Consider the following 27,216-nt stretch of genomic DNA (forward strand, 5'->3'; position numbering starts at 1 on the left):
TGTTTTTTTTTTTTAATGAATAAATAACATGCTGGTAGCCTGATAAAATAATTCAAGATAAATCACTTTAAATGGCGTCAAAGATAGAAAGTTAAAAGAAAAACCAAAATACCGAAGTTCAAACCCATTTCTTTGCTCAAACCCACTGTTTTCAATCCTGAACACTTCACAGGCTAAAGGGAAGTAGTATGCGAGAAAGGGAGCCACAGTAAGAACTCACTTCAAAATGAAGGCCTAGTAAGCATATACAGATAAGACACACACACAAAATAATTCCCTGTTCAAAGAAACCAAAGCAGTGCTAACTATCAATGTAGCCTTTGATATGTACAATGAATAATGAACATCTAAAATAAATATTCCCCAGATCTCAGGTTTATTCAGGCCATTTTCCTTTTTTGGACACTCCACTCTTCTCTCCGTATATTCACTATAGTAAAAGACTCTCTAAATCCCTAAATCCTTACACCAGGAGCTTTTTGTGAGTTCGTATAAAGATGTGATATATGCACATTTTCATACATTACTTTGTTTCCTTCTAATCCACAAGAGAAACTGAAGATACAATAGAAACTGAAGGAAAAAAAGAAGATAAAGCATTCTCTTCAAAAGTTTTCCATAGTTTCTTGTATTTATGGGGGGGGGGCGGTAAGTAACAATAAGTCAGAACATGATTTATGACAGCTTTCTTCTAAAGTTGCTTCACCATTTAACTTTCCCAAATGGTGGCACAAGTGTTAATATTGGAATGTTTTATTTTTGTATGTAATAAATGTGTATATTCTTAAAAAGTGTGTAAACATAGGACACTCTAGATCTGATCACTGTTTGGCCTCCATTCATATATTTTGTGTCTTGGAAGGAAAAAACAAATATTGTAGTGTATGAATCTCTATCACATAAGCAGCCATAAAAATGTAGTTTTGTTGGCTACTCTAAGCAGTCTAGAGGAATATCAATAGTGTGTCTAGAAACAAAGGGGAAAATAATTCAGATTTGATTGCACTCACCCTCTTCTTTTATTTTGATATATTATTATTGGTAAAAATAACGAGACACATTATGGTAAGACTGACACTTGTTACAGCTATTTTAAAAATGTTTTTGAACTTCTATTTCCATGCTGAAAAGATTTTGTTTTTGGATGACAAGACAACTCGATACACAGAAAAAAATAAGACACTACATTGAATCCTTAGTAAAAATTAAGCATATGATCCTTTTAAACAATGTTGATATAAAAAAAATGTTAAAACATATTAACGGGACATTGCCACCGTAAGCCCAACTTTCAGAGCCATATAACTTCTGAAAGGCTTTTTCATCATCCCAAAGCTTACTTCTCTTAAGGGGAGAGAAAAGGATGCAAAAATCCAAAACAAGAGTGACACTTGTGGCAACATCTGCATGTCAGCCAAGGTGTCCTATCGTAGAGATGACCTGAATGTAATGAAGTGTGAAAAACCACACACAGAAATGATAATAGGTGACAAATTACAAGAGAAGGGAACAAAATTCAATGATGTAGAAGTACCGATACCATGGACTGGCGACACGTAAGTGTGTATTTTAAATAAATATTGTAAAAATCCAACAGGCTACACAAATTTGGCTCTAAATTTCCCTTGGTTACAGAGATGTAATTATTTTGTATTTTAAATAAATATACTGAAACACATCACATTTGGGGACTGTAAGATCACTCTACTGGAATACATAATTCTATCAATGGTCAAGCATGGTGCTCAAATGAAATGGTTAACAGAGCCATACGCTGGATTCTCCGGGGAACTGGTTCTTCATAAAAGCCTTACACATTTATCTTAACACCTGATGTCAGTAAAACTAAAGTATTTCAGCTTCAAAGAATTCATTATTCATCTCTCTGTTCTAATGAATAATCTATTTCACATTTTAAAATACAACTGAAGTCCGCAGAGATTTTCTAAGTGAGCGTGTTATTTAAAATCGGATTTTGTGCAACTGAAGACTAAAAAAACTCAACTATGAACTCAAACAATTTGAATCGGACGAAACGTACCTAGCACAGAGAAGGAAACCTGATGGAGGCATTCAATGGCTGATTATTGCTGGCGACCAAGAGCTGGCTTTCCTATTAGCGTCCATTAAAATGACAAGAAGTTAAGACTCACTGGCATCCCTGTGACACAACCAAATGGGATACTGGCAGGTCAAATATGATCTTTATCACTTTAGTTTTCTTCACGTTGGAGAAACAGCACATGACGGAATGATGAACACGTGTCCTTTCATGCAGAATTTTAAAAGCTGAATCATTTTTGACATTATATATTTTAAAAGGAAGAAATAAGGAGAAGGGGTTTTCAAAAGCCCTTGTAGTAATGTTCAGCACTTTGTATGACCATTAGCAATTTCGGGTGTTCTGATTCAGGGACAGGCTGTCACTATACAAAGACAAATTTCATCAAAGCTTTTGCTCTTACAGTATACACAGCAATGCATTCATATTGTAAAAGGATACTTTTTTATACAGATGAAGCAAAACAATTTTTTACTGACACACAAAGCAGGGAAAAGTTTCCAACAATAATGGGCAGTGGCACCTGCTCCTTATGTGGCTTTTGTCTGTTTAGTGAATGAGAGCTTTGCGTTAGGGTTTCTTCGTTCTCTGTTCGAGTTCATGCTGATGTTTAATAAGACGCTCAATTTCTGTTCCAAGTGTTTGTAGATTTTCCTTCACCAGTTAGAAAAAGGGGGAAAGAAAACAGAATTATTAGGTAGCGTAAGTATAAAGATTTAGTTTGTACTGTTTTTGCTTAAATTTTGAAACCAAAAGGGTGAGGATGAGTCTTAAATGCTCGGTGACACTGGCCAGGAGCACAGTGGTTTTCAGTAAAGGAGTCCTGTACATTTCAGAATCTGTCTTTTTACTGAAGCGACAGTAAATTTTGGTACACAAAATTATTACTAGATTTAAAATATTCTGTTTTAGGGACACCTGGGTGGTTCAGTCAGTTGAGCGTCTGAGTGATTTTGGCTCAGGTCATGATCCCAGGGTCATGGGACTGAGCCCCACATCAGGTTCTGTGCTGAACGTAGAGCCTGCCTAAGATTCTCTCTCTCTCCCTCTGTCCCCTGCTTGTGCACTCTCTAAAACTGAAAAATGATAATAATTAATTAAATAAAAACATTCTTTAAAATCCATTACTGACTATGGAGGCCCAAACACAGCACAAACAGAACAGTCAGGTCAGGTAATAGCTGCAAAAAGTAGAGCTAGAATGTACATTAGAAAAGACACACCTCAATCTTAAAGCCTCGGTGATCAATCATAACTGACTATAATAGAGGTCAGAGGCGGCCCACTGCAAAATAAACAACTGTCTGTCCAATAGTGACGCTGATGTTTTGCTCTTTCTTTTTCATTAAGAAAAATACAGAAATTTGATCTCTGGGTCAAATGGCTACCTTGCATTACAGAACCGGTCATTTACACGCCAGCTCACGCAATGAAAGAGGCCCCATTATGCCATGCTTGCTGGTTGGTAAGTAAATGAAAAATATAAATACCTTCAATGTAATGTTTTTTAGTAATGTATCCTCTAAAACAGCCTGTAATTTTCTGTTGATCTCCAAAGAGAGTTCCAATGTTAATCCACTATCAGCTGGATGGGATGTATATAAAGATGCCATAATGCCTCCCCGTCTACTTAAATGGACTTTGTTAAAATCAGATGCCTCTGAAGAAAGTGTGCCTGATTCTTCCCGTAAAATGTAACTCTGAATTATTCTGTAAAATAAAATGACACTGTCAGTTATATACTTGCAGAATTAAAAACATTAGAATTTACAGGAGTTGGCTAATCATAAGCATAAAGATGATTAGCATAAAACAAATATCTATTAGGTTAAAAAGAAATATACTAGAAAATAAGGGAACTTTTCTCATTCAGTAGTTTCTTAATCCCATTTTTGTTCAACATGGTATTTATATTAACGATATACAAACACTGCTTTTCAATTTCTTTATTACTTTAATTAAAATACTTTTGAGTAATTTTTTTATTGCTCCATTCTTAGTTAGCATTTTCTATTTTCCTGTTATTAAGCTCAGAACTTTATCCTTTTTCTTTTTTTAAGTCATGGGCAAAATTTTCTCTAAGACTAAAATTATTTCAAAATTAAAATGAAAAAGGCATGGGTACAGACTTTTTATATATATAAAACCTCTTACTTAAAAGAATATGACATTTGTAAGAGGACTCTGGCACAGCACAGGCTCTGGAGTCAGTCAGAGCTGGGCCCAGACCTCCAGCTTTTGGTCACTTACTAGATGAGTGGTGACTCTGGAACATTTAGTAATTTGACCTGAGCACCACCAGTTAACGTATAGGTCACTCAGTTGTAAGAAATCAATGAAATTTCGTTAAGTCACAGGCACAAAATCTTGTACTTGGCAGGTGCCCAATAAATTACCCACTATATCCTACCTGACAGGAACAATAACCCACAACCCCATATTATCTCTTAGAGCCACAGTAATGAAAATTGAAAGTGAAGTAGAATATTCTTTTTAAATGCAAAGTTATTTTAGTATCTTAAAAAAAATCAACATCTCAGGCATCTGGGTGGCTAGGTAGGTTAAGCGTCCGACTCTCGGTTTCGGCTCAGGTCGTGATCTCACGGTTTTGTGGGTTCAAGCCCCGTGTCAGGCTCTGTATTGACAGTGCAGAGCCTGCTTGGGATTCTTTCTCGCTCTTCCTCTCTCTCTGCCCCTAGCCTGCTCACGTTGTCTCTGTCTCTCTCAAAATAAATAAACTTAAAAAAATTTTTAAAGAAAAATCAACATCCACTGAACTCTCTGTATCACCTTAACGACCTGTTTTTTCTTTTTTTTGTTTTACAGAAAAACTAGGTTTTTCTGTATTCCCAAAACCTAGAACATAGTTAAGTGATCAATATAAGACTGGGAAATTAACAAATATTTTTTGAAAGATGGGCTCTTGTTATAATTAGTTCTGAAAACAGTAACTTTACCATACAAATAACGGTATTTCAAACACAGACTGTGTTATCATAATAATACATACTTTGTTTTTTTCCTAATTTCTTCTACCAATTGTTTGATATGATCCTCCATAAATTCTATCTTTTCATTTTTCCGAGCATGTGCTTTCTGTAGCCTTACTATCCTCTCAATCAACATGGCCTTATCTACTTCTGGAAAGTTATCCACAGCTACTGATGACCCAGTATTTTCTGGAGATCGATCTTCTGCACTGCTTCGAGCATTGAGGGACCCTGAAGACAAAAAAAAATCAGTTTAGATGCTGTGCTTAGTCTAAAGTCATCTCTAATAGCACATATTATTTCCTCTAGTATTATTTTCAAATATTCACTCTAACACAGCCGGGCACAGAACACAAGTCCTACCTGGCCTGAGCTCTCGCTATTGAATACCTGGATGTCAGAAGTACCAAAGGGCCTATTATGTCTCTCAGCAACAGGATGAGGAAGTGGCAAGAGAGAAACAAGAAACTCAGAAAAAGTCACAATAACAAGCCTGAAGTGAAACGAGGAGCCAAAGGCAGACACAGAGAGAGAAGACAGAATATACCAGTGGGTTCAGCTCGGAAGCCAGTCTCCTTAGGTACAAATCCCACTCCTCCGCTTTGTAGCTCTGTGACTTTGGCCACGTCATTTAACTCTCTGTGCCTTGGTCATTTCATCTTAAAATGGGAATAATGTTATTATTTACTTCATAGGATTATCTTTATTTAAATGAGCTAATGTATGTGAAAGTGTTTGGAACAGTGCATATAATAAGCACTAAGTGTTAGCTATTATTTTTACCAACATCAGTTGAGAAAAATTTCTGATCCTTTTTATACCACAAACATGAGCCTTTTCAACTCCATTTTGTAGACTGAAGACAAGGAATAGATCTTATTCGAGGCTGCACACTAATAAGTGACAGACTGGGTTCTAAATACCTATGTGTAATTTCAAACCCATGTTCTTTCTACTACATGATTTTCCCATTACCGGAACAGCTGATTCTCCCTGTAAGGTACAACTCCTGAGAGGGAGTGTAGTGTAATGGCACGAAAGGACTCTAGAGGCTGAGAGTTCTGTCGCTATGAATTCGGAGCAAGTCATGGAACCATTCGGAATCTTAGTTTCCTCATCTCTAAAATGTGAATTATAACACTTACCTCACACGACTATTCTGCAGAGTCAATAATATGTTTGAAGTGCTTAGCACGGTTCCTGGCATTCCAAAATGACAAATATACTGATTTTTTTTTTTTTTTTTTTGCTAATCATCATTTCCACAATGGTATCAATCATAATTTTTGGCATATTTATCATGAGAAAAGCTAAAAAATTTTAAAATACACATATATAGAAGCACTTGGGTGGCTCAGTCCGTTAAGCATCTGACTTCGGCTCAGGTCATGATCTCACAATTTGCGAGTTCAAGCCCTGCGTCAGGCTCTGTGCTGACAGCTCGGAGCCTGGAGTCTGCTTCAGATTCTGTGTCTCCCTCTCTCTCTCTCTCTGCTCCTCCCCCACTCATACTCTGTCTCTCTTTCTTAAAAATAAATAAACGTTAAAAATTTTTTAAAAAATAAAATACACATATATAAAAAATCTGGTAATGATCATTTCATTAGTTTTCAGGTGTTAAAATATAAAAGGAAAAAAAGAGAGAGGGAGACGGAGAGGGAGAGGGAGAGGGAGAGGGAGAGGGAGAGGGAGAGGGAGAGGGAGAGGGAGAGGGAGAGGGTGAGGGAGAGGGAGAGGGAGAGGGTGAGGGAGAGGGAGAGGGGGAGGGAGAGGGAGAAGGAGGGAGAAGGAGGGAGAGGGAGGGGAGGGGAGGAGAGAGAGAGAGAGACAGACAGAATTATACCCAATCTCTCTATATGGATGGATACAAATCTAAATTGAAAAATGAGGAAATTGTTACACAGAATAAAGAAGCAGCAGGTAAAAAAAAAAAAAAATAAAGAAGCAGCAGGTAGGGAGACAGACAATCTAGAATCCCGTGGCAAACTTGAAACCCTGGACGGTGATGAGAATGTAAATATTTAACTGGAAATGCTACAACTTTTTATAACTCAAAATGAGAGAAAAAAAAAAAAAGCATATCAATACCTTTTAACACACCAAAGAAGCTACTTCTTTTTACAGTCAGTCACTAGGTAACATCTGAAGCCTGAGATTTTTACCTGATGAACTAGAACGACTCCCCATGCTGCTGACTTCTTTATCATAGTTTCCATTCTCAATCTGATCTAATTTTCTCCGTGCTATAGGAAAAAGAAATGGATTGCTTGTGACAATTCTCAGGACCATTTGCCCCCACTATCTCTGATCTTAATTGCTAAAATCACTTAGGCAAAAATGGCTTAAACATCAAGAGAAATTTCTTGAATACATACTTCAGACAGGAGAGCTATAGTAGTCATTCATATAAAATGATATGTAGAAATGTACAGGTCAAATACAAAATATATAGAGACAACACTATGATGATATCATTTAGGTACAGTGACCTAACTTTCAGAATCCTGACGAATTTAGATGATCTCTGTGATGCCAAAGATTTCCCTTCAATTTTATCTATAAAAACAAACTGAATCCTTAAGGCAAATACCTGAATATATTCATATTAAGTAAATGCTAAAACTCTTTTATCTTATTACTATATTTTACCATATTTTACCATATTTTACCACAAAGTAGTGAGGAATAGTAGAGATTAGGAATTCAGAATACATATCTTATTCATCTTTTATCCAAGCATATAGCATACACTCCAAATAACTGCATGAATTTTTAGATGAAAAGAAATCTGGGTTCTAGTCCTAGTTGTTGTGTTCGGGTAATTCATAACGTATCTGGGTCTCAGTCTCCTCTAAGATGAAGGGTTAGGGTTCAATGATCTCTAAGAGGTCTATGAGGGGAGGTACAGGTACCTAGATGCTAAACAAAACAACTCATAGCATGTATAGGGAGAGAATATGAGAATTTCCATTTATACTTGTATTTCGTCTGCTCTTTTAAAATTTACATTTGTAATGTAGAATAATACATGTTTAAAATTTATAAATAAGTATACATAAACTGGAGAACAAATGCTTAACTACTTTTTACTGATAGGAGCATGTGGTCAAAAAAGTTTAGACACTATTTCCCTAAGGTACATTCCCAACTGTCACATTTTGGGATTCTGCGAATAAGTGCCCTTTACATAGAGGATGTTATAGACTATTTGTGGAACTATAAGAGGTTTAGTGATTTGGTTTATGAACATTAATACATTAAAAAGAACACAGAGTTCTAATCAAAGTGGTAGAACCTGATCAAAGTAGATTTTTTTCTATAAATCCTTAATGACTAAAAGAAACAATATTAAGGTCTAAGTGGGTGAGAAATTGGTACCTTGCTGGAGTTGTTTGATAAGATCCTTGACACTGGAGGCATGCTTACGTCTCTGAGTGACTAATTCATCTTTTAGTTCTTCGACCTGGGTGCTCAGTGCTTTAACTTCTGTTTGTCTACAGGTGAGTTCCGCTTGCAGGGTCTGGACCTCCTCTCTCCGCAGTTCCTCCTCTTTCAACAATCTACTTTCCTAAATATTAAAAAGGATAAAACAAAACACACCAGTTTTAATACCTGTTTCCGTTATTGCTCACAATTCAAAATCCTGAAAATACAAGGTCCCTGATGGTAAATGATGGTAGATTCTTCCAGAATCGCTTCTTACCAGGCTCTGTTTCCTGAGCTCTCCAAATTCCTCATAGAGGAATGCAGGGGCATATTAACACATTTGCCATTTCATACATGCAAAAGAGCATATGCCCGATGTTCTCTGTATTTTGGACTAAAATCTCAAATTATTTTTATGAGTAACTTGAAGATACTTTCATAACACAGAAATATTAAACCATTTTTAAACTATAAACATATAGAAATTTGAAATAACTTTAAAAAACATACAGTAATTCCAGTTAGGAATGACAAAAACCATGGTTTTCTTTTTTTTTTTTTTTTTTTTTTTTTTTAATGTTTATTTATTTTTTGAGAGAGAGAGTCAGAGCGTGAACAGGGGAGGGCCAGAGACAGGGAGACACAGAACTGAAAGCAGGCTCCAGGCTCCGAGCTGTCAGCACAGAGCCCGACGCGGGGCTCGAACTCACAAACCATGAGAACGTGACCTGAGCCGAAGTCGGCCACCCAACCGACTGAGCCACCCAGGCGCCCCCAAAAAACCATGGTTTTCTTATTTTCAAAAGTGAAATACTTTTTCATAAGCATTTTAGGGAGACATTTTATTATAAATTAGGAAGGAAAAAGGACACTTTGAACAAGTTGGAAAGAAAAACTGTTACTTTGCACAGCATTTGAAATTGCCAGAAAGTCAATGCCAATACAAAAAAAGAGTTTAACTCAACTACCAGTGGGTTTATGCTAGTAGGAAAATTTAATTTGTGCTTCTTGCTATGTTGCTTTAAAAGTTAAACGTAGGGGACACCTGGGTGGCTCAGTCGGTTAAGTGTCCGACTTCGGCTCAGGTCGTTATCTCACGGTTCATGGGTTTGTGCCCCGTGTCAGGCTCTGTGCTGACAGCTCGGAGCCTGGAGCCTGCTTCCGATTCTGTGTCTCCCTCTCTCTCTGCCTCTCGCCTGCTCACACACTCTCTCTCTCTCAAAAATAAATAATAAACATAAAAAATTTAAAATAAATAAATAAATCAATAAATAAATAAAAGTTAAATGTAAATTTATACTTACCAAATTAGTATTTGTCTGTTTCATTTGTTCACATTGGCTTTGTAACTGACTTTCACTACAGGAAAGCTTATCCAATTGTGACTGCAAAGAATTGGACTCAGACTGGAGCTGTGCATTCTTACTAGTGAGCTTTTCTGTAAACAGCAGGAGCTCAGATTCTCTTTTCCTACTGCCTTCGATGTCTTTTTGTAGGTCATTAATCAAAGAATTGAGACTTTCCACTTCTTCCTTCAAATTTTCAATTTCTTGTTTACCTCTAAAAAACAAAGTTTATGTTTAGGGAAAAAAAAACTATTAAAATACGTTAAGTTAATGGTTTGGGAGTTTTCATCAAATAAAATGTTTTATGAAGGTACTTTTACGCATTCATCCAAGTTATTTGGATTTTTATGACTACCTGATATGTGCTAGGAACTAAGAGCTGGGAGTGTAAGTGAGCAAGACCGACACGGGCTTGCTTTCAAAGGGCTTTCATTCAAGTAAGGAAACTGTATGTGTGATAAAACATTTTTGATGAAAGCGCAGAGTGGGTTGCCTCACCTCGTATAAGTGATGTTTAAACGAATACTTAAAGTAAAGGTTAGCAAACTTTTCCTGCAAAAAGTCCAGACAGTAAACAATTTAAGCTTCTAGGGCACATGGCCCTGTGGCGACTGTTGTTCCCTGGTACCGTGGTGTGAAAGCAGCCTCGGACAGCCCATAACGGAATGAGAGCAGCTGTGTTCCAAAACAAAAAACTTATTTACAAAAAAAGGTAGCGGGCTGGATTTGGCTCTCGGGCCACAGTTTGCTAATTCCCGACCTAAAGAAAAAGTAGGAGTGACCCAGACATCAAAATACGTTCTTGGGTGAAATGAGCCATACACAGAGAAAGACAGATACCATGTTTTCACTCTTATGTGGATCCTGAGAAACTTAACAGAAGACCAAGGGGGAGGGGAAGGGAAAAAAAAAAAAAGAGGGAGGGAGCCAAACCATAAGAGACTCTTAAAAACTGAGAACTGAGGGTTGACCGGGGGGGGGGGGGGGGGGGGGGGGGGGGGGAGGGGAAAGTAGGCGATGGGCATTGAGGAGGGCACCTGTTGGGATGAGCACTGGGTGTTGTATGGAAACCAATTTGACAATACATTTCATATTAAAATATATATATATATGTTTTTGGTAGAAGAAACAGTATGTGCTAAATCTGGAGAGGGAACGACGGAATGACTTGTTTGTTGCTTCAACACTGATGGGGACAGCGACAGCATTATATCCCCAGCATTGAACACGGGAGACACTCAACATTTGTAAGCAATTGTGCTGAAAAAAGAGAAGGCACAGAGGGAGAAGCAAGGTGGCTACTGATCTTCCAAGCCATGCTAAGGCATCTGAGCTCACAGGGCAGTTTGAGCCAATGGGAAATCACTGAAAGCTTGTGAGATTTCCATTTTAAAAAGATTATGCTGGCCACAGTGTAGGAAATGGATTCAAAGGGAAACAAAACAAAAACAAACAAACAAAAAACCCCACCAAACTAAAAAAAGACAGTTTAGAAGTTGGGGCAGTTTTCCAGATGAAAGGACAATGATAGCAGTGGTGGGAACGAAAAAATACACGACTTGAAGGATACTCACTAACACTCTGTTTCTGGTTAGATGTGTGAGGGGAAGGAGACAAGAGCCAAGGAGGACCCCCAGGTTCCTGGGCTGGAAAGTCACGTGGGTGCTACACGCATCATTCACGTCAGGAACAGGAGAGGAGTGTATTTGTGGACAGGATAGATGAATCAGTTTGGGACACATGAAAGTTCGAGGCGTCTGTGATACTTGTGTGTCTGGAGCTGAACAAAAAGGGCTGAAGACAGTACCTGAAGGTCCTGCAGTACGGTATGGGAATGGTAAGGCTCACTCGGGGGTATGATAAAATAACAACAAAAGAGTTTTATGACAAAGAGAAGGCTGCCGAGGAAAGGAGAAAACGAGTGGCCACAAAGTGGGGAGGAACACCAGGAAAGCAGATATGAAATGAAGCCGAAGAACAGAGCATGTCAAGAAAGATAAGGGGCTTACTGGTCTTAATACTGAAAATTCAGGGCTCCTAAGTGGCTTAGTCAGTTAACTGTCAACTCTTGACTCCAGCTGGTCCCGATCTCGCAGTTCATGAAATCAAGCCCCGTGTTGGGCTCTGTGCTAGATGTGAAGCCTTGTTGAGATTCGCTTTCTCCCTCTCTGTACCTCCAGCACTCATACTCTCCTTCTCTCTCAAAATAAGTAAGTAAAATTTTAAAAATACTGAAAATTCAAGCAAGGCTTAGTCTGAGAAGCGTGTGCTAGATTTAAGGAGGCATTAGCAGTTTTTAATGGGAGGTTGGGGTAGAATCTAGAAGGACGTAGAGAGAAAAAGAACAAAGGAAGCAAGGGCGTGGAGGGTGCGTATAGATGATTCTACGAAGATGCTCAGTTGTGAACGACAGGAAAAGGGTAGGGGAGTCATAGGAATTTTAATGTTTTTAATATATAATATTTAAGTGCAGAAAGACAAAAAATTTAGAGAGGGGTAAGAAATAAAGGATAAGAGAAGCAGAAGAGCATGGGATCCACAGAAGTTGAGAGAAAAGCTCAATTCAGAGGGGAACAGGAACACTTCTTCCATAACAACAAAAGGAAAAGAAAGAAAGGTTGCAAAGGCTGGTGAGTTCACAGGACAGATAAGAACTTGTTAGCTCCCATTTCTTTTGTGAGGAAAATAAGAGGTAATTGCCCGCTAAGCGTAAATATCAAGGGAAGGGAGACCAGAAGTGTGAACAAAGCAGGAATAGATGCTTCCAGGTCAGGGAGAGGCTATGACTAGGGACATCATTATCATTTCCAGTTGAGGTTACTAACTAACCATGGATTTATCACAGCATCAACCCTGATGATGGTGAGAATTTTTAGCAACACTCAGCAGCAGATATGGGTAAGGTATGAAAAAGAAGGTATTTGGATTCAAGTTGAATCCACGCTCTGCCAGGTCATGTCACGAGTAGAGTCTAGCTAAAAGGTTTTACAAGAGGTCAAGGAATAAGGTCAGCTCCTGACTCTGCACTACACACACACAAAGATACAGGTATACGTATGTATCTACCTTTGAGAAGAAAAAGTAAGTAACATAACTTGAAAGTTAAAGAATGGATAAAGAAACTAAAAACCATTCTGTCTTATAAATTGCTATTTCCAATATTGAGGGTATATACACTTTGATTTTTAGAAGCCATAATAGGAACTTCAAAGATAATCCAAAAAAGTTCAAACAAAGACAGGAATTTAAAAGTTTTTCACTAGTCGAATTGTAAAATCATTCTTGTTTAATGCAGTAATGGCATTTAAGAACACAATCTTGAGACAGAAGAGCCTATTGATTAGCATAAAGAAAAGTTGTGAAGTTTATACCTTTGATGCTGCTCCTGTATCTGATCCGCAATTTTCACTCTGTCCAATAAATTCTGAATTTCAGCTTTCTGGCGATTAATAATTTCCTTATATTTTGATAACTCATCTTCTGTTCTTAATCGTTCATCTTCTAGACATTTCACCTATCAAAAATCATAACCAAGTTAGCGTACAAACAATATTTTCTTGTTCCTTAATTACTTCAAATAGTGATTACATATTAATAATCCAAGCTAAATTCTGGAGTGGAACTAATTAATGTGAAGAAAATACAATGGGATGTTGACAGTCCTAGGACTCAGTCTCAGATTTCTTATGATTTAGTCTCGGGAGTTTTAGCCTGTCACATTGTTTTTGCTGAATCTCCATTTCCTCACCTGAAAACCATATACCTTCCCTACTTACCTCAAAAAACTGGCATGGAGAACAAATGGAATGCACACGAAAGGCACTTTGAAAACTATTAAGTGATGGCAAATTCCAGGTTGTTACTTAAAAGCCTATTTCTAAATAAATAAATGGTATTCAATGATATTTCACATCCATATCAAAAGGGATACTATTCTTCCAAGAAGGACTATACGAGATTGTTAGAAATTAACACTGTACAAGACTATATGGGAGAAATATAAAGTCTATTATTTTTTGTCACTCACAGTTCTAAAGTCCAACTTTCTTTCCAATTAATTCGCTGACAAGACTGCCTTACATTAGAGGCCCGAGGAGAAGTTACAGAAACAGCAAATGTGCTGTAAAACAGCAATGTGTGGCAAATAGTTCAAAGGGACTAAAGTAGAAGACATTTTCATTTCAATAAGAGACTCACCTTCGTTGCTAGGAAATCGACATTCTACTCCTCTGAGTTCTTTCATTTTGAAACATTTCTATATAAATATCCTTTCTCCAACACTTGGAAAATCAGAATGAGTCCCAAATTAAAGATATTGAGCTTTCCTCTGAAATGACTAACGATTTAATTACCTTTGTTCTCAGTGTTCGTAGTTCATCCATGCCCTCCTTAAATGTCCTCTTTAGATCTTCCAGTTCTTTTATTTTGGCATGATGCATCTTTTAAAAAGTTTAAAAGAAACCACAAATCATTATGTACCAGACAAGATCTAAAAGTTACTGCGTGTTCCTTCGAAAAGGCCTTATTATTCTCTTATTACACTTACTATAACATTATTTATTATTTCTCTCCCTCTGTATTTATTACACAATCCACGGTATGAAAAGAACAAAGCCACTCACCTCTAGCTGGTCGGATTTTTCTTGCATCTGTTTTTCAAGTTCTCCTTTTGTGACTCTAAGCTTGGCATCCAGCTCATTTGATTTAATTTCTTCTGACTCCTAATGGAAAAGAAATGAAAAAAGTATGACTTAACTTTTAAAGTTTTATACTTTGGAACGTGACAGCTTTTGCCATTGTTTACTGATTGTGAAATGCATACCTTACATACTAAAAAGGACTGCACTGAAAGGTTTTTAAGATGTCAATTCTGCACGAACAAGAATAGCACTTAAGATACGTAACATAACACAGAGTAGGTTTTATGTTATACGTTTCCTGTACTCTTCATTCTTCTGACATTTTCTAATGTTTTTATTTGGTTAAAACTTCCCTAATAAGATCTCTATTTAAGCTGCAAGTACTTTAACACAGGAAATAGTCTGCAATTTATTTAACTGTCCTACCAAATCCATTCCACACTACAAACACTGGAGATACAAAACGAGTACTGATATTTGGTGCAATTTTGTTACTAATCTATTTGAAAAGTTAAGCATACCTGATACGTTTTTATCATATCCTGACAATTTTTCCTTATCTGATCTGCTTCTTCCTTTGCTTGAGTTAACTTTGTTGTTGTTTCTTTGAGTTTATCTTTGGTTTCCTGCATTGACAAAAGACAGTGTGAGACAAGAAAAAAATACATAGTGGTCTTTGCCTTGGTCTTTGACACAAAACTCCTAAAACCCTTGTAGTATCCTAAGTGATAAGAACACTAGGAGCATTTCTTGTTGCAATATTGTTTGTGTGTGTGTGTTTTTGGGCGTGGAGCCCAACGCAGGGCTTGAACTCACAACCCTGAAAGTAAGACCTGAGCTGAGATCAAGAGTCGGACATTTAACTGACTGAGCCACCCAGGCAACCCACTGCAATATTGCTCTTGGCCTCTGCTCCTGACATAGAGCTCTTGAAACCCCTGTAACTTCCTGAGTGACAGGAGTGTCTTTTGTTCTAATGAGACAACTCTAGGTGGGCTCCTGGATGAGAGCTGGTCACCAAAAAGACCATGTCATGATTAGAAGCCAGGAATTTTTAGCCCCCAAAGAAAGCCTGAAGATGGAGCTGACGATCCATCATGTCTACTTAACAAAGCCTCCATAAAATCCCAAAGTGTGGGGTTCAGAGAGCTTCCATGCTGGCAAGTACGACCACGCTGAGAGGGGGACGCCCGCCAACTCCATGGGGATGGAAGCTCCTGCGCCTGGGACCCTTCCAGACCCCACCCTACACAGCTCTTCATCGGGTTGTTCATCCGTGTCCTTTATCATACCCTTTATAATGCGGTAAACGTGTGTTTCTCTGAGTTCTTTAAGGAAAATTTCCAACCCAAGGAGGGGGTGGCTGCAACTTCTGATCCATAGCTGGTTGGTCATAAGCACGGGTGATAACATCTGAAGTATGTATGTGGCAGGGGGTGGGTGGGCATTCTTGTAAGACCGAACCCTTAACCTGTGGGATCCGATGCTCTACCTCCAGGGAGATGTGTCAGAGTCGAGTGAAACTGCAGGACACCTAGGTGGTATTCACAGAGAATTACTTGCAGGGAGGGAAAACCTCCACCCATCTGGTGGACCAGAAGTGTCAGAGGTCAAGTGTCTTGTGTAAAAGTAAAGGAGACTCACAGGGAAGAAAGACACAGTAGGGAGAACTGGGTTCTTCCCTACACTGGGGAAGGAAAACATTGTCCCTCACAGACAGCGACAAGGTTGAGCACAGTAACGTGATGAACGGTAAGAACAATGATCAGAGTAGAGAAAGTTCTTGTCTTGGCACTGCCACTGAGGGGTCACATATTTTCTAGAAATAACACTTTATGCTTTTGACAACAAATAAAGCGGCCTATGCAGTTAACTGATAGCCATAAAATAAAGTTAAATTTGACAGAGTTTTAAGTAAATCGCTACAAGTAACTAACATGATAAGCCAAGACGAACACAGCGTTAAACAGCTCTTTGCACACACACAAAAGACAGTTGTTTCACAGCCATGGTATCTATTCGAAACTGTCTTACACATCCATGCTGTGATTTGGTTTCTGTTCCTAACCACTCTCCTGAAATAGCAATTCTGAAGGTTTGGACGGACTACCCTTACCAAATCCAACTACTTTCTCTCATTTTTAATTCTTGACTTACCTGCTCCAGTTCTGACCCCTTCTGACTCTTTGGATAGCCTTCCTCTGTTTCTACTACAAGACAATATACTGTTTTTTCCCTCTTTGCTGTTGCCTTCTCTGTATCCTCAACTGGCTTCCTGCTTCCTGTGGCAATTTTTCAGATACAGCCCTGCTCTGCAGCTCATTTTCCAAAGTTCTCCTTCAGAGCACCCATCCAGTCCCATGGTCTGGGCTATCCTGTGGATTTGAGACGAGGGTTTAGGTATGACCTCCTGGTAGCTGCTAGTCAGAAGGGGGTAGATGCTGCTATTCTGCCTTCCCATAGACAGAATCCGGGGCATCATAGGGTATAACAATGTATACGCCGTACTGTAGCTTTCGTGTTCCCCCCTTTGAGTACACAGCTTCTGGACAACCCCCGGCTTAGTACTTGCCACATGTTTATTGTTCAAGTATATTTGCTAAATCAACAAGGAATCACTAATATAAACTTTCTGCTGTAGGTAGGCCGGTCTTGCTAAATATCAAATACTCATCTCCCATTTTTCCTTTTTTCTTGTTGTTCCTCCACTTTGAACGTCTTTGTCTTCGTCTTTTGAACCATCTAAATTGCACCTATCTTCACACACCGCTTCTCTCATGTCATTTTTTATTATAATCTCTCATACAATTAAGTACTTAGCTAGACACTTCCAGTTGCTGGTCTTCTAGTAAAAACTTGGTTTGGATTAAAACTCAGCATCACTTCGGGGCGCCTGGGTGGCTCAGTCGGTTAAGCGTCCGACTTCGGCTCAGGTCATGATCTCACGGTCCGTGAGTTCGAGCCCCGCATCGGGCTCTGTGCTGACCGCTCAGAGCCTGGAGCCTGCTTCGGATTCTGTGTCTCCCTCTCTCTCTGACCCTCCCCCGTTCATGCTCTGTCTCTCTCTGTCTCAAAAATAAATAAACATTAAAAAAAAATTAAAAAAAAAAACTCAGTATCACTTCTAAAATACAAATTATTTGGAGAATTTTTCAAACCTTGTTTTTTTTTTTTGATATCAGAGTATTAGCTTGAAGAGGGGAGGGGAGAGAAAAATCGTTCATATATTTTTTCCCACTTTCATATCAATAACTGAAATAGCTAGGCACACAGTAGGTACTCCACTCAAAAACCAGCAATTGAGAGATTCCTTAATGCTAAATCATTATTAAATAATCGAACAAAATAAGTTTGGTTAAGATATTATGTGTTCACTGCCATGTAAGGCACTGTTCTAAGATTTGGGGAAATATTACTGGAAGACAGTTAAAATATCTACTCTCATAAAGCTGGTATTCTAGTGATGATCATAAATAATACATAAAATACATAAGTAAAACGTTATATTAGATAGTGACAAGTGCTAGGGAGTAAAAATAAAGGGCACAAGCAAGTCTGAAGGGAGGTATGAATGTTGAGAGAGCCAGGGAAAGTGACACTGAGAGGTGACAGATGGGTAAAGACCTGAAAGAAGTGAGCACGAAGAGTCGCTAAAGGACTGGATATGGTGACTGAGAATTCAAGGACAATCCTCAGGTTTTGGGCCTGGGCAACTACAAGACTGAACTGCCATCTACTGAGAAGGGAAGCAATGGAGGGCGGGCACATTATCCACTGAGTTTTAGACATGTTCAGTTGAAGATGCCTGTGAGTCATCCCAGATGTCAGATGCCAAACAGCCACTGGACTATATGAATCTGGAATTCTGTGTCCAAGTTATAAATCTAGGAGTCACTAACTAGCATAGCTTTTAAAGTTTCATGTTTTTCAAGTCCACCAATCTTGTCTTCTATAGTATCTAATCTTGTTAATTCTGCCCACTGTATTTTTCACCTCAGACGTTACATCCATTTCACCTTTTATGTCTCTACTTTTAACATACTCATGCTTTTATTTACCTTCTTGAATATGTGGACTATATTTTTATAACAGCTGTTTTAACACCCTTACCTACTTCTTTCACCTAGGTCATTTCTGGCTTTGTTTCTACCAATTGATTTTTCTTTACTTCTCATTATAGGCTATATTTTCCTGCTTCTTTGCATGTCTGGTAATTTTTTATTGGATTCCAGACACTGTCAATTTTAAGTTTGTAGATCCTAGAGATTTCTGAATTCAAGTATTTTGGGCTTTCTTCTGGGACACGGTTATTTGAAACAATTTGATTTGAGGTTTTCTTTCAAAGCTTTGTAAGATGGGTCCATAACAGACTTTGAATTTGGGCTAATTAGTCCCCACTGCTAAAGCAACACCCTTCTGAGGACCACTGGATGCCCTGTATGTTAAGAGCGCTCTCTCTTGGTTGGGGGAAACGTGAGCCGCTCTTATGAGCCCTAGGAATTGTCACCCCTACTCCTTTCTGAGTACTCCACCTCTTTCTCATACACATATACTGATTAGTACTGAGCTGAATGAACTGAAGGGAACACAGTGCAAATCTCCAAATCTTTCTCTTCTCTGGTACTCTACCCTGTTTCCCATACTTCAAACTTTGTCTCCTCAATTCATGGAGACTTGCTGGGATCTGTCTGGGTTCTTCTTCTTTGCAGCAACCTGCAAATTCTCCATCTTGCTTGATTCCCTTCTCTCAGGGATCACTGTCCTGTGCTGCCTTTGTTGTCCCAAACCTAAAAACCTTCATTTCATATATTTTCTTTTTTTTTTTTTAAGTTTTTTAAGGTGGGAGGCTAAACTGAACCCTGTTACTCCATAATGCAACCAATTATAGTTATAGAAGAGTTATAGAACTGAACATATACTTCTACCATGTGAGGTAACAGTAAAGCTAATTAAAAGTGAGCACTAGTTTCTAATTAGTGGGCTTTATAAGTTAAACCATACAAGAATGAAGTTATCACTGACAACATGATAACTTTCAGAGAAGAGCACAGATCGTAAGTAGCAGAGTCTTGTTGAGGGAATAAATTATAAAATATACCAACCCTTAGTTGCACATTAGGTCTGCAGGATAGTACAATCTCTTGCATCTGGGGGTTTAGATGTTGTCCTCATATCCAAGAATCCACTCCTCAAGCTTTCTCTGAAGCAAAATTGTCTAGCAAGCACCCAGTACAGTCAAGCTACAGTCTACTGCCACATCTGTTGCTGGCCATATCTAGGCTCCAGTGAGATTATTTTATCCTGGGACTAAGTAGGTAAATAGGTAGCAACCAGGTAGGTGAACAATTATATGAGGTACACTGTGGGGAAAGTCCTTCACTACACTAAAAATAAAAGGCTTTTGTTTTTAGAAGCTAGGCGTTAAAAACACATTTCAATTTAACTTCCAAAGGAGTTTCAGAAAAGGAATAAGTGAAACTATTTCCATTGTCTGATCCAATTGATAATTCTACTGATGAAGGAGCTATCCGATCTAACTAAGACTTAGTTTCTGGTAATACCTCTGGAGGCCTGCTCAGCGGTTAATGATCACAGTGAATCCAGTAACATCCAGAACTTCAATATTAATACCTAGGACTGGGTGGGCAGAAACTAAAATTGGAAAGGGTGCCTGGAGAAAAACTTATGAGAGTTCTGGCTCTTGTTCACATTTTAAAAGGTGGCCTATACTGCCTAGACGGTCATTAAATCTTTGCATCCTTTGATCTAGAGACGCCACCTCACATCTCCTAGGTAAATACGTATAACAGGTAACCAGGATCCCATTCCAGACACTCTCTCAAAGCAATTACTGGGTCCTCCATGGCTTTTACAGCATCCATATTATTTCATACAGTGCTGTGCACAGAGGAAGGCCCAGTTAAACACCTGCTGGTTAATAAATGCCTTAAAAAAAAAACTGGTTAATTTCTAATTTCCACATACTAGGTCAATATGCTTATTTTCGTTTTCTAGCAATCCACACCACGTGACCTCATTATGTCAGCCTTAAACTATTTCTCTAACCTACTTACAAAGTATCTGGTTTCATCTCACCTCAAAGCTGCCATTAAGTATCTATTATTACCAATTTTTTAACACATATGGTCACAGAAGACCAAATGTTAGCCTTTCACTTTTCACACTCCAATGCTAGTATTCTAATAAGTTGCAGCATCCCATCCCTTAGGGCTAGAGATAATGAGGAGAAAAGTGCCACAGATATTAGATATGACCCACTATTATATTCAGATCTTGAAGCAATTTGGATAGTTTGGAAATCATTATCATGATGTAGGATTTGGAATTTTAATTCTTCATTCTGTAACTTAAAGTAAAGGGAAATTTTAAATGATTTACAGCCCTGCCTGTGTGAACTGCAAGGATTTCCGCTCCTAATTCCTTCTGGCAATTCCTTCTCTGCCTGTGTAGCTCGTCAACACTCCTGTGCGGATCAGCATTTAGCTCAGAACTTGAGGACAGCCGCCATTCTCTATTCTGTCACCACTGTCAACACTTCTCCCAACAGTTTTCTCTGATAATATTATATGCAAATATCCAAAGGTTATTAACAGTTCTACTTAGAATTATTTAGTGAGATAACCTATGATTATGGTTTTAAACAATATCATTAATCTTAGTTTTGAAAACTTGGCAATTGTTATAAATGATACTGCTCTTCAGTTTAAATCCTATTTTGAAGTTGTTCTTTTACTTCACATCTATCATCTTCAGATTTTTATTAACTCTTATACCAGTTCAGTTGGTGCTTAAAATCATGGCATCACATACCAGCCTTTAAGATCACTTATCATTATATTAATTTTTTTTAAATGATACTCATTAGGCAGAATACCAATGCAATTATATTCATAATAAACAGATATGGAAACATTCTTAAAATCTTTATTATACTCTTATTAAAATAAAAATTTATATTTATTTATTAAAAAATTTTATTAAATGTTTATTTTTGAGAGAGAGAGCATGCATGTGCGTGCACACACGTCGGGGAGGGGCAGAGAGAGAGAGAGAGAGAGAGACAGAGAGACAGAGAGACAGAGAGAGAGAGAGAGAGAGAAAGAGAGACAGAGAGAGAGAGACAGAGAGAGAGAGACAGAGATAGAGAGTGAGTCACACAGAATCTGAAGCAGGTTCCAGGCTCCCAGCTGTCAGCACAGAGCCCAACACAGGGCTCGAACTCACGAACTATGAGATCATGACCTGAGCCGAAGTCTGACACTTAACCAATTGAGCCACCCAGGTGCCTCTATTTTCTTTTATTTTTGAGAGAGCGAGTGGGAGTGCACAAGGGTGCATATAAGCTGGGGAGGGGAAGGGGACAGAGGGAGAGAGAGAGCATTAAGCAGGCTCCACACTTGGTGGCACACATGGGGCTCAATCCCACAACTCTGGGATTATGACCTGAGTTGAAGTCAAGAGTCAGACGTTCAACCGACTGAGTCACCCAGGCACCACATAAATAAGAATTTATATTTCTTGATTATAAGAATCTTAGCATCACTGATATTCCTTTTAAATTTTCAGAGTTTACTTTTAATTTTTATAAATAACCCACAGACTCCCCTCTTTCCCCTAAATTTCTGACAATGTTTAATATTAAATATAGATATCAAAAAATGCTTGAAGAACAAAATCAATTTTGGATTTATAAACAATGAATGACAAAGTTTAATATTTTTTAAATTTATGATAAAATTTAATAGTGTAATTTAATATGTAAATCATGCAAGGAAATATCTTTTCACAATTACCAAATATTTAGGCCCCACCTACTCCACAGAAGTCACTAAATTAAGCTTTATGCCTCATTAACTATTATTGCATTTGCTCTTAAAACTGGTTTGAATAATTTTTCCATTGCATTACAGTACCTACCTTGTGTGAATCCATTTCTGCTTTTAATTTGTTTTGTGCCCATTTTACTTTTATGACATGAGAGTTGATATCTTCTTTTAATTTGTCAATTTCTCTGGTGAGTCTAGTAGTTTCACTTTCCTAAAACAATATCACTAGGTCATATTTTTCACTTAAACAATCAACCAACTCTTTGTGTATCTTTTATGCCTCATCAAAATAATCAGTGCAATTAACACTGTATTTCAGGGGCTAGCATATTATAACCTACAAGCTGTAAACCTAATTTAAAGTTCAAATGATTAAGAGAGTAGCAAAACCCTACATCAAATTAATAGACGTAAGATGATTAACATTTACATTTTAACCAACTAGATACGTTGCAAGTACAAGCACACCTTCATGATTCTTCTCAACTGGCTGGCATTCAGGCAAAATACAAATTAAATATTTCCAGAATTCCTGAGAACAATGACAACATTTCTGAACTAAAAGTTAATTTATAAAAAAAAAATAACATTCATCAGCAAGAAATGATAATCCACTAGAAATAAGACCATGCCATGAGGCAGCTAGTTAACAGTAAGGACTCTAAAAAGCTCAGTAATTAAATCTTTTGGGGCAAGCATCTAAGAACATGTTTTTCTGCAAGAAAAATATAAATTCTATGATAAATAACTGTTACATTGAGATTCAGTCAAATTGTATACTTCTGGCTGAAAAATTGTTTACATCTTGATCACACTATGTATATATTTTACCAAAATAAAATGTTTTGAAGCAGGACTCTCATTTCTTCAACATATAGATATTAAAAGAGGACTTTAAAAAAATACCTGTCAAGAAAATGTTGTTTAATAAACATGTGTCAATCTCATTTTTTCCCAGCAAAGACTTTTTGCAGACAAGTAATGAGATATTAAAGTTACTAAAACATTCATGTTCTTAGAAGGCAAACTAACAAAACCACTTTATGTTTAATAGTGACTTAACCACATTAAGTTATGATTATTTGATTAAAGAAAAGCAAAAAGAATACATTTCAACTAAGGTACAACAGCACCACGTTATACCTTTGTCTCATACAGCTGGTGCAACCGTCCTTTCTCCTGAGAAAGCTGCTTAATTTTGTTAGTGTTTTTCTCAGATTCTTTATTTGCATCTCTGAGTTTTCTTTCAAGTATCTCTTTTTCCTTTCGAAGGTCTAAAGATTCCTTCTCGCCTCTTACATACTTCATTACCATTGCTTCTTTTTCCTGGCGTGCCTCTTCACATTTTTTGTTGGCCTTTGAAAAAATATCCAGCATTAATAAAACTTTTTTTGCAAAACAAAATCAAAATCAATCAAAATAAGTAATACCTGGGGCACCCGAGTGACTCAGTGGCTTAAGCATCCAACTTTGGCTCTGGTCATGATTTCACAGTTCATGAGCTAGAGCCCCACATCCGACTCTGCCCTGACAACAGATCAGATCCGCTGTCTCCCTTGCTCTCTGCCCATCCCCTCCTCTCTCCCTCCCTCTCAAGAACAATTATTAAAAAAATAATAGGGGTGCCTGGGTGGCTCAGTCAAACATCTGACTTTGGCTCAGGTCATGATCTCATGGTTCGTGATTTCAAGTCCCACGTAGGGCTCTCTGCTGTCAGCACAGAGCCTGCTTCAGATCCTCTGTCCCCCACTCTCTCTGCCCCTCCCCTGCTTATGCTCTGTCTCTCTCAAAATAAATAAACTTTAAAAATAATTTTAAATAACAAAAAAATAATAAAATAAAATTTTTCTACAGTATCACCAATGTATTTTTGGGTTTTTTTGCACAACATTCTCAGGCCTGTGTCATGAAATTTTTAAATGAAAGGAAAAATTCAGAATTACAGAAAAAAGATACAGCCAATAAATTACTATCACTACTGTTTGCCTTTACTCTTTCCTTTTCCTTTTCCTTTGGCTGACATAGTTACTGTTTCCCATTTACTCCTCCAGATCCACTCTTCCACTCTTTCCTATCCCACCCTGTGCTTTGGGAAGATGACTATCATGGACCGTATCAATAAGTTCCCTTGCCCTCATACTTCCAGTTGGATTCAGTCAACGGGAGGCATTAGGCAGATCAGAACTACAGGCAATGAGTGAGATCTGGCTCCTCCAGAGTCACCACAGGTTCGCGGAAGGCCACTGTCTGTGTCAGGTGTCCACACTATACAACTAACCCTTCTGAGCTGCATTACCTGCTCCCTCCCCTTATTCCTTTAGCCCAAAGAGTAACAGTGGCTCCTCTAGCATCTCAAGACCCCGCATTTTCCTTTGGGTCCCCTAAACCTTGTCCATACTTTTTTGTAAAGAGTCCTTTCATTACCTTCTCAAATCGGCAGTTTCTGTTTTCTGCCAGGACCCTGACTATATGGCTGACAATTCCTAAAATCTAAAAATCTTAGCTCCCTCGCTAACTGTAAGCTAATGAATGATCATCTGATTTCTTGTATATGAAAAACTTTTCTAAAGCGTTTCACTTAATAAAAAAATATCTAGGGGCACCGGGGTGGCTCAGTCGGTTAAGCGGCCGACTCCGGCTCAGGTTATGATCTCGCGGTCCGTGAGTTCGAGCCCCACGTCGGGCTCTGTGCTGACAACTCAGAGCCTGGAGCCTGTTTTGGATTCTGTGTCTCCCTCTCTCTGACCCTCCCCCATTCATGCTCTGTGTCTCTCTGTCTGAAAAATAAACGTTAAAAAAAAAAATACCTAATTGGATTGTGATATCTATATACTCTCAAAATTCTGTTAATATAAGCCAGTGCTCCATATCCTGAAGTTTCATGCAATGAAAACTTCTACAGATAGCCCTTCATTTAAGTAAATTTACACTCACAGCTTGCAAATATGATGGAACACATACTTATGTTATAAAAGATGAAACCTTAAACTTTAGGGCTTTTCATTGGCATCTAGTGGTAAATACCAACTGATACTATAACTGAATTGAAGAAGATATAATGTTAAAGAGAATATAGGTAAAGCTACCATGGTCTGATGAAAAGTACATGACAAAGAACGTTTCATGAAGTTCTGCTATAGCTGATAAGCACATCTAGTAGACACTCAGAATACTATACGAATACTTTTCAAAATTGTCCAATTGGCCGCCCCCCCCCCCGAAATAACCTGTTAATTTTCAGGAAAAATTAAGGGAAATATTGGAATAGGAATGTCAGAGATCCCTGAGGATTTCACGACGTAATTGTAGACAAGGATTGAGAAAACTGTGCTGGAACTGGTTAACGGAATTAGCTATATTTTTAGATAATTGAATAACTGTTCTTAGGAAAAGCAATTAATGATAATATCAACTTAAAAAGAAGTCTAGTTTCATAAGTTGATGTTCAGATAATGTATTAGCTTTTGGAAACACAAAGAACAAGTTGTGGCTTCTGTCCCAGAAAAGCTCATTATCTAGGTATGAATAACATATAAACAAAATGTTTACACATTATATAAACAACATATATACATATAACATGAACAAAAGCGCAAATGCCTAGTTGTATAAAATAGCATAACTTTTTTGAGGATATCAAGACATTTTGGAGGATTTAAATTTAGTATGTTGGTTGGACTGGGTGGGGGGAAGTAGTTATGAAACAGATTTAATTAGAGATTACATCTTCAAAGGAAGAAGGGCTTCTCTTATCATGCTAATGAGTTAAGATTTTATCCTACAGGCAATGGGAAGCCAAAGGGTTTATAAATCAAACCTTTTATTAAACGAATTAGTAAGATAACTGGTGGCAGGATGGTAGCTTCGCTGAAATTGAGAGATGGGAAGCAGAAAAACCAGAAAAAAAGACAATTAAAATAAAGTAGAATAGTATGAGGTTCTGGACTATGCGAGGGATGTCCTGTTTCTCGGTCATCCGTGGATCCGCTGCGAAGGAATAACGTGGGGTGCTGAGTGTTCACATTTCTAGGTCTCAACCCAGATGATGGCAGCACCTACTTCCCAGAACTGCTGGAAGTATTAAACAAGATCATACAGTAACTATTGCTTAAGCTTCTGCAAAAAGTCTGTCCATTTAGGGTACAGATAAAGGAAGAGGAGCCAGTAAGTCTTTGGATTTGACCAGTTTAAGATATTTATCACTGACTTGGATAAACACATAGAAAGCAGGAATAAGATATTCAATAGGATTCAATAGCCAGTTAAAATTAAGATAAAATGTAAGATGTTCTGGTCTCAAAATATGGTAGATAAACCATCCCCATCTAAAACACCAAAAATTTAGATGAAATACAACAAATATTCTTTTAATAAACAGTTGAGCTCACAACAAAGTATGAGAAACCCCCAGGGCCCAAGAAGCTAAGAGGAAGCAGGAATCCAGAATGGTATGCTAGGCCTGAACTCTTCATTGCCCTGTGGACATTTCCCAATCCAGGAATGGGGGTATAAAGGGAACATGCTGTAAGTCCTTGAGAATTTATAATATAAGCCTACCCTCCTGGAAGTTTGAGGTTCGTATTCATTCTACCTGCAGTCTGAGAAATGGAGAAACCTCAAGCTGGAAAATTAAACTGGGGAATGTACTGTGTGTGCGTGTGCATAAACAGGTGCACACTCATGCTGGGAATTTACTTCTAAATAAAATTTAACCAGGTTTGGTGACTCTACATGAAGGATAAAACAGTGTTCATTTTACTATTCTTTCATCTTTTCTACAGGCTTAAAAATTTTCAAAAAGTTGACAGGAAAAGGTAGGGGTAAAAAGGAATGAAGCAGATCTATAAATATTTAAATGAAATGAACTCCAAAATCTACACCATAATACCCACTTCGTAGGGTTGT

The 27,216-nt window shown here is 37.9% G+C and overlaps 1 protein-coding gene across 2 annotated transcripts in view; it reads right to left on the minus strand.

Annotated features, from left to right (window-relative positions):
- Positions 1-636: 636 nt before the first annotated feature.
- CCDC186 (coiled-coil domain containing 186) overlaps positions 637-27,216 on the minus strand; it is a 51,972-nt gene continuing 25,392 nt past the window's right edge. For both annotated transcript variants that reach the window (XM_042907434.1, XM_042907435.1), the window contains exons 5-16: positions 23,455-23,667; positions 22,403-22,522; positions 14,986-15,090; positions 14,447-14,545; positions 14,177-14,263; positions 13,196-13,338; positions 9,783-10,038; positions 8,431-8,620; positions 7,215-7,295; positions 5,073-5,283; positions 3,553-3,772; positions 637-2,716 (exon numbers count right to left, since the gene is read on the minus strand). In XM_042907434.1, coding sequence (XP_042763368.1) covers positions 2,633-2,716; positions 3,553-3,772; positions 5,073-5,283; positions 7,215-7,295; positions 8,431-8,620; positions 9,783-10,038; positions 13,196-13,338; positions 14,177-14,263; positions 14,447-14,545; positions 14,986-15,090; positions 22,403-22,522; positions 23,455-23,667 — 1,809 coding nt within the window. In that variant the 3' untranslated portion in view covers positions 637-2,632. The remainder of the gene's footprint in view (positions 2,717-3,552; positions 3,773-5,072; positions 5,284-7,214; positions 7,296-8,430; positions 8,621-9,782; positions 10,039-13,195; positions 13,339-14,176; positions 14,264-14,446; positions 14,546-14,985; positions 15,091-22,402; positions 22,523-23,454; positions 23,668-27,216) is intronic.

Source organism: Panthera leo, chromosome D2 (assembly GCF_018350215.1).
Source record: "Panthera leo isolate Ple1 chromosome D2, P.leo_Ple1_pat1.1, whole genome shotgun sequence".
NCBI lineage: Eukaryota > Metazoa > Chordata > Mammalia > Carnivora > Felidae > Panthera > Panthera leo.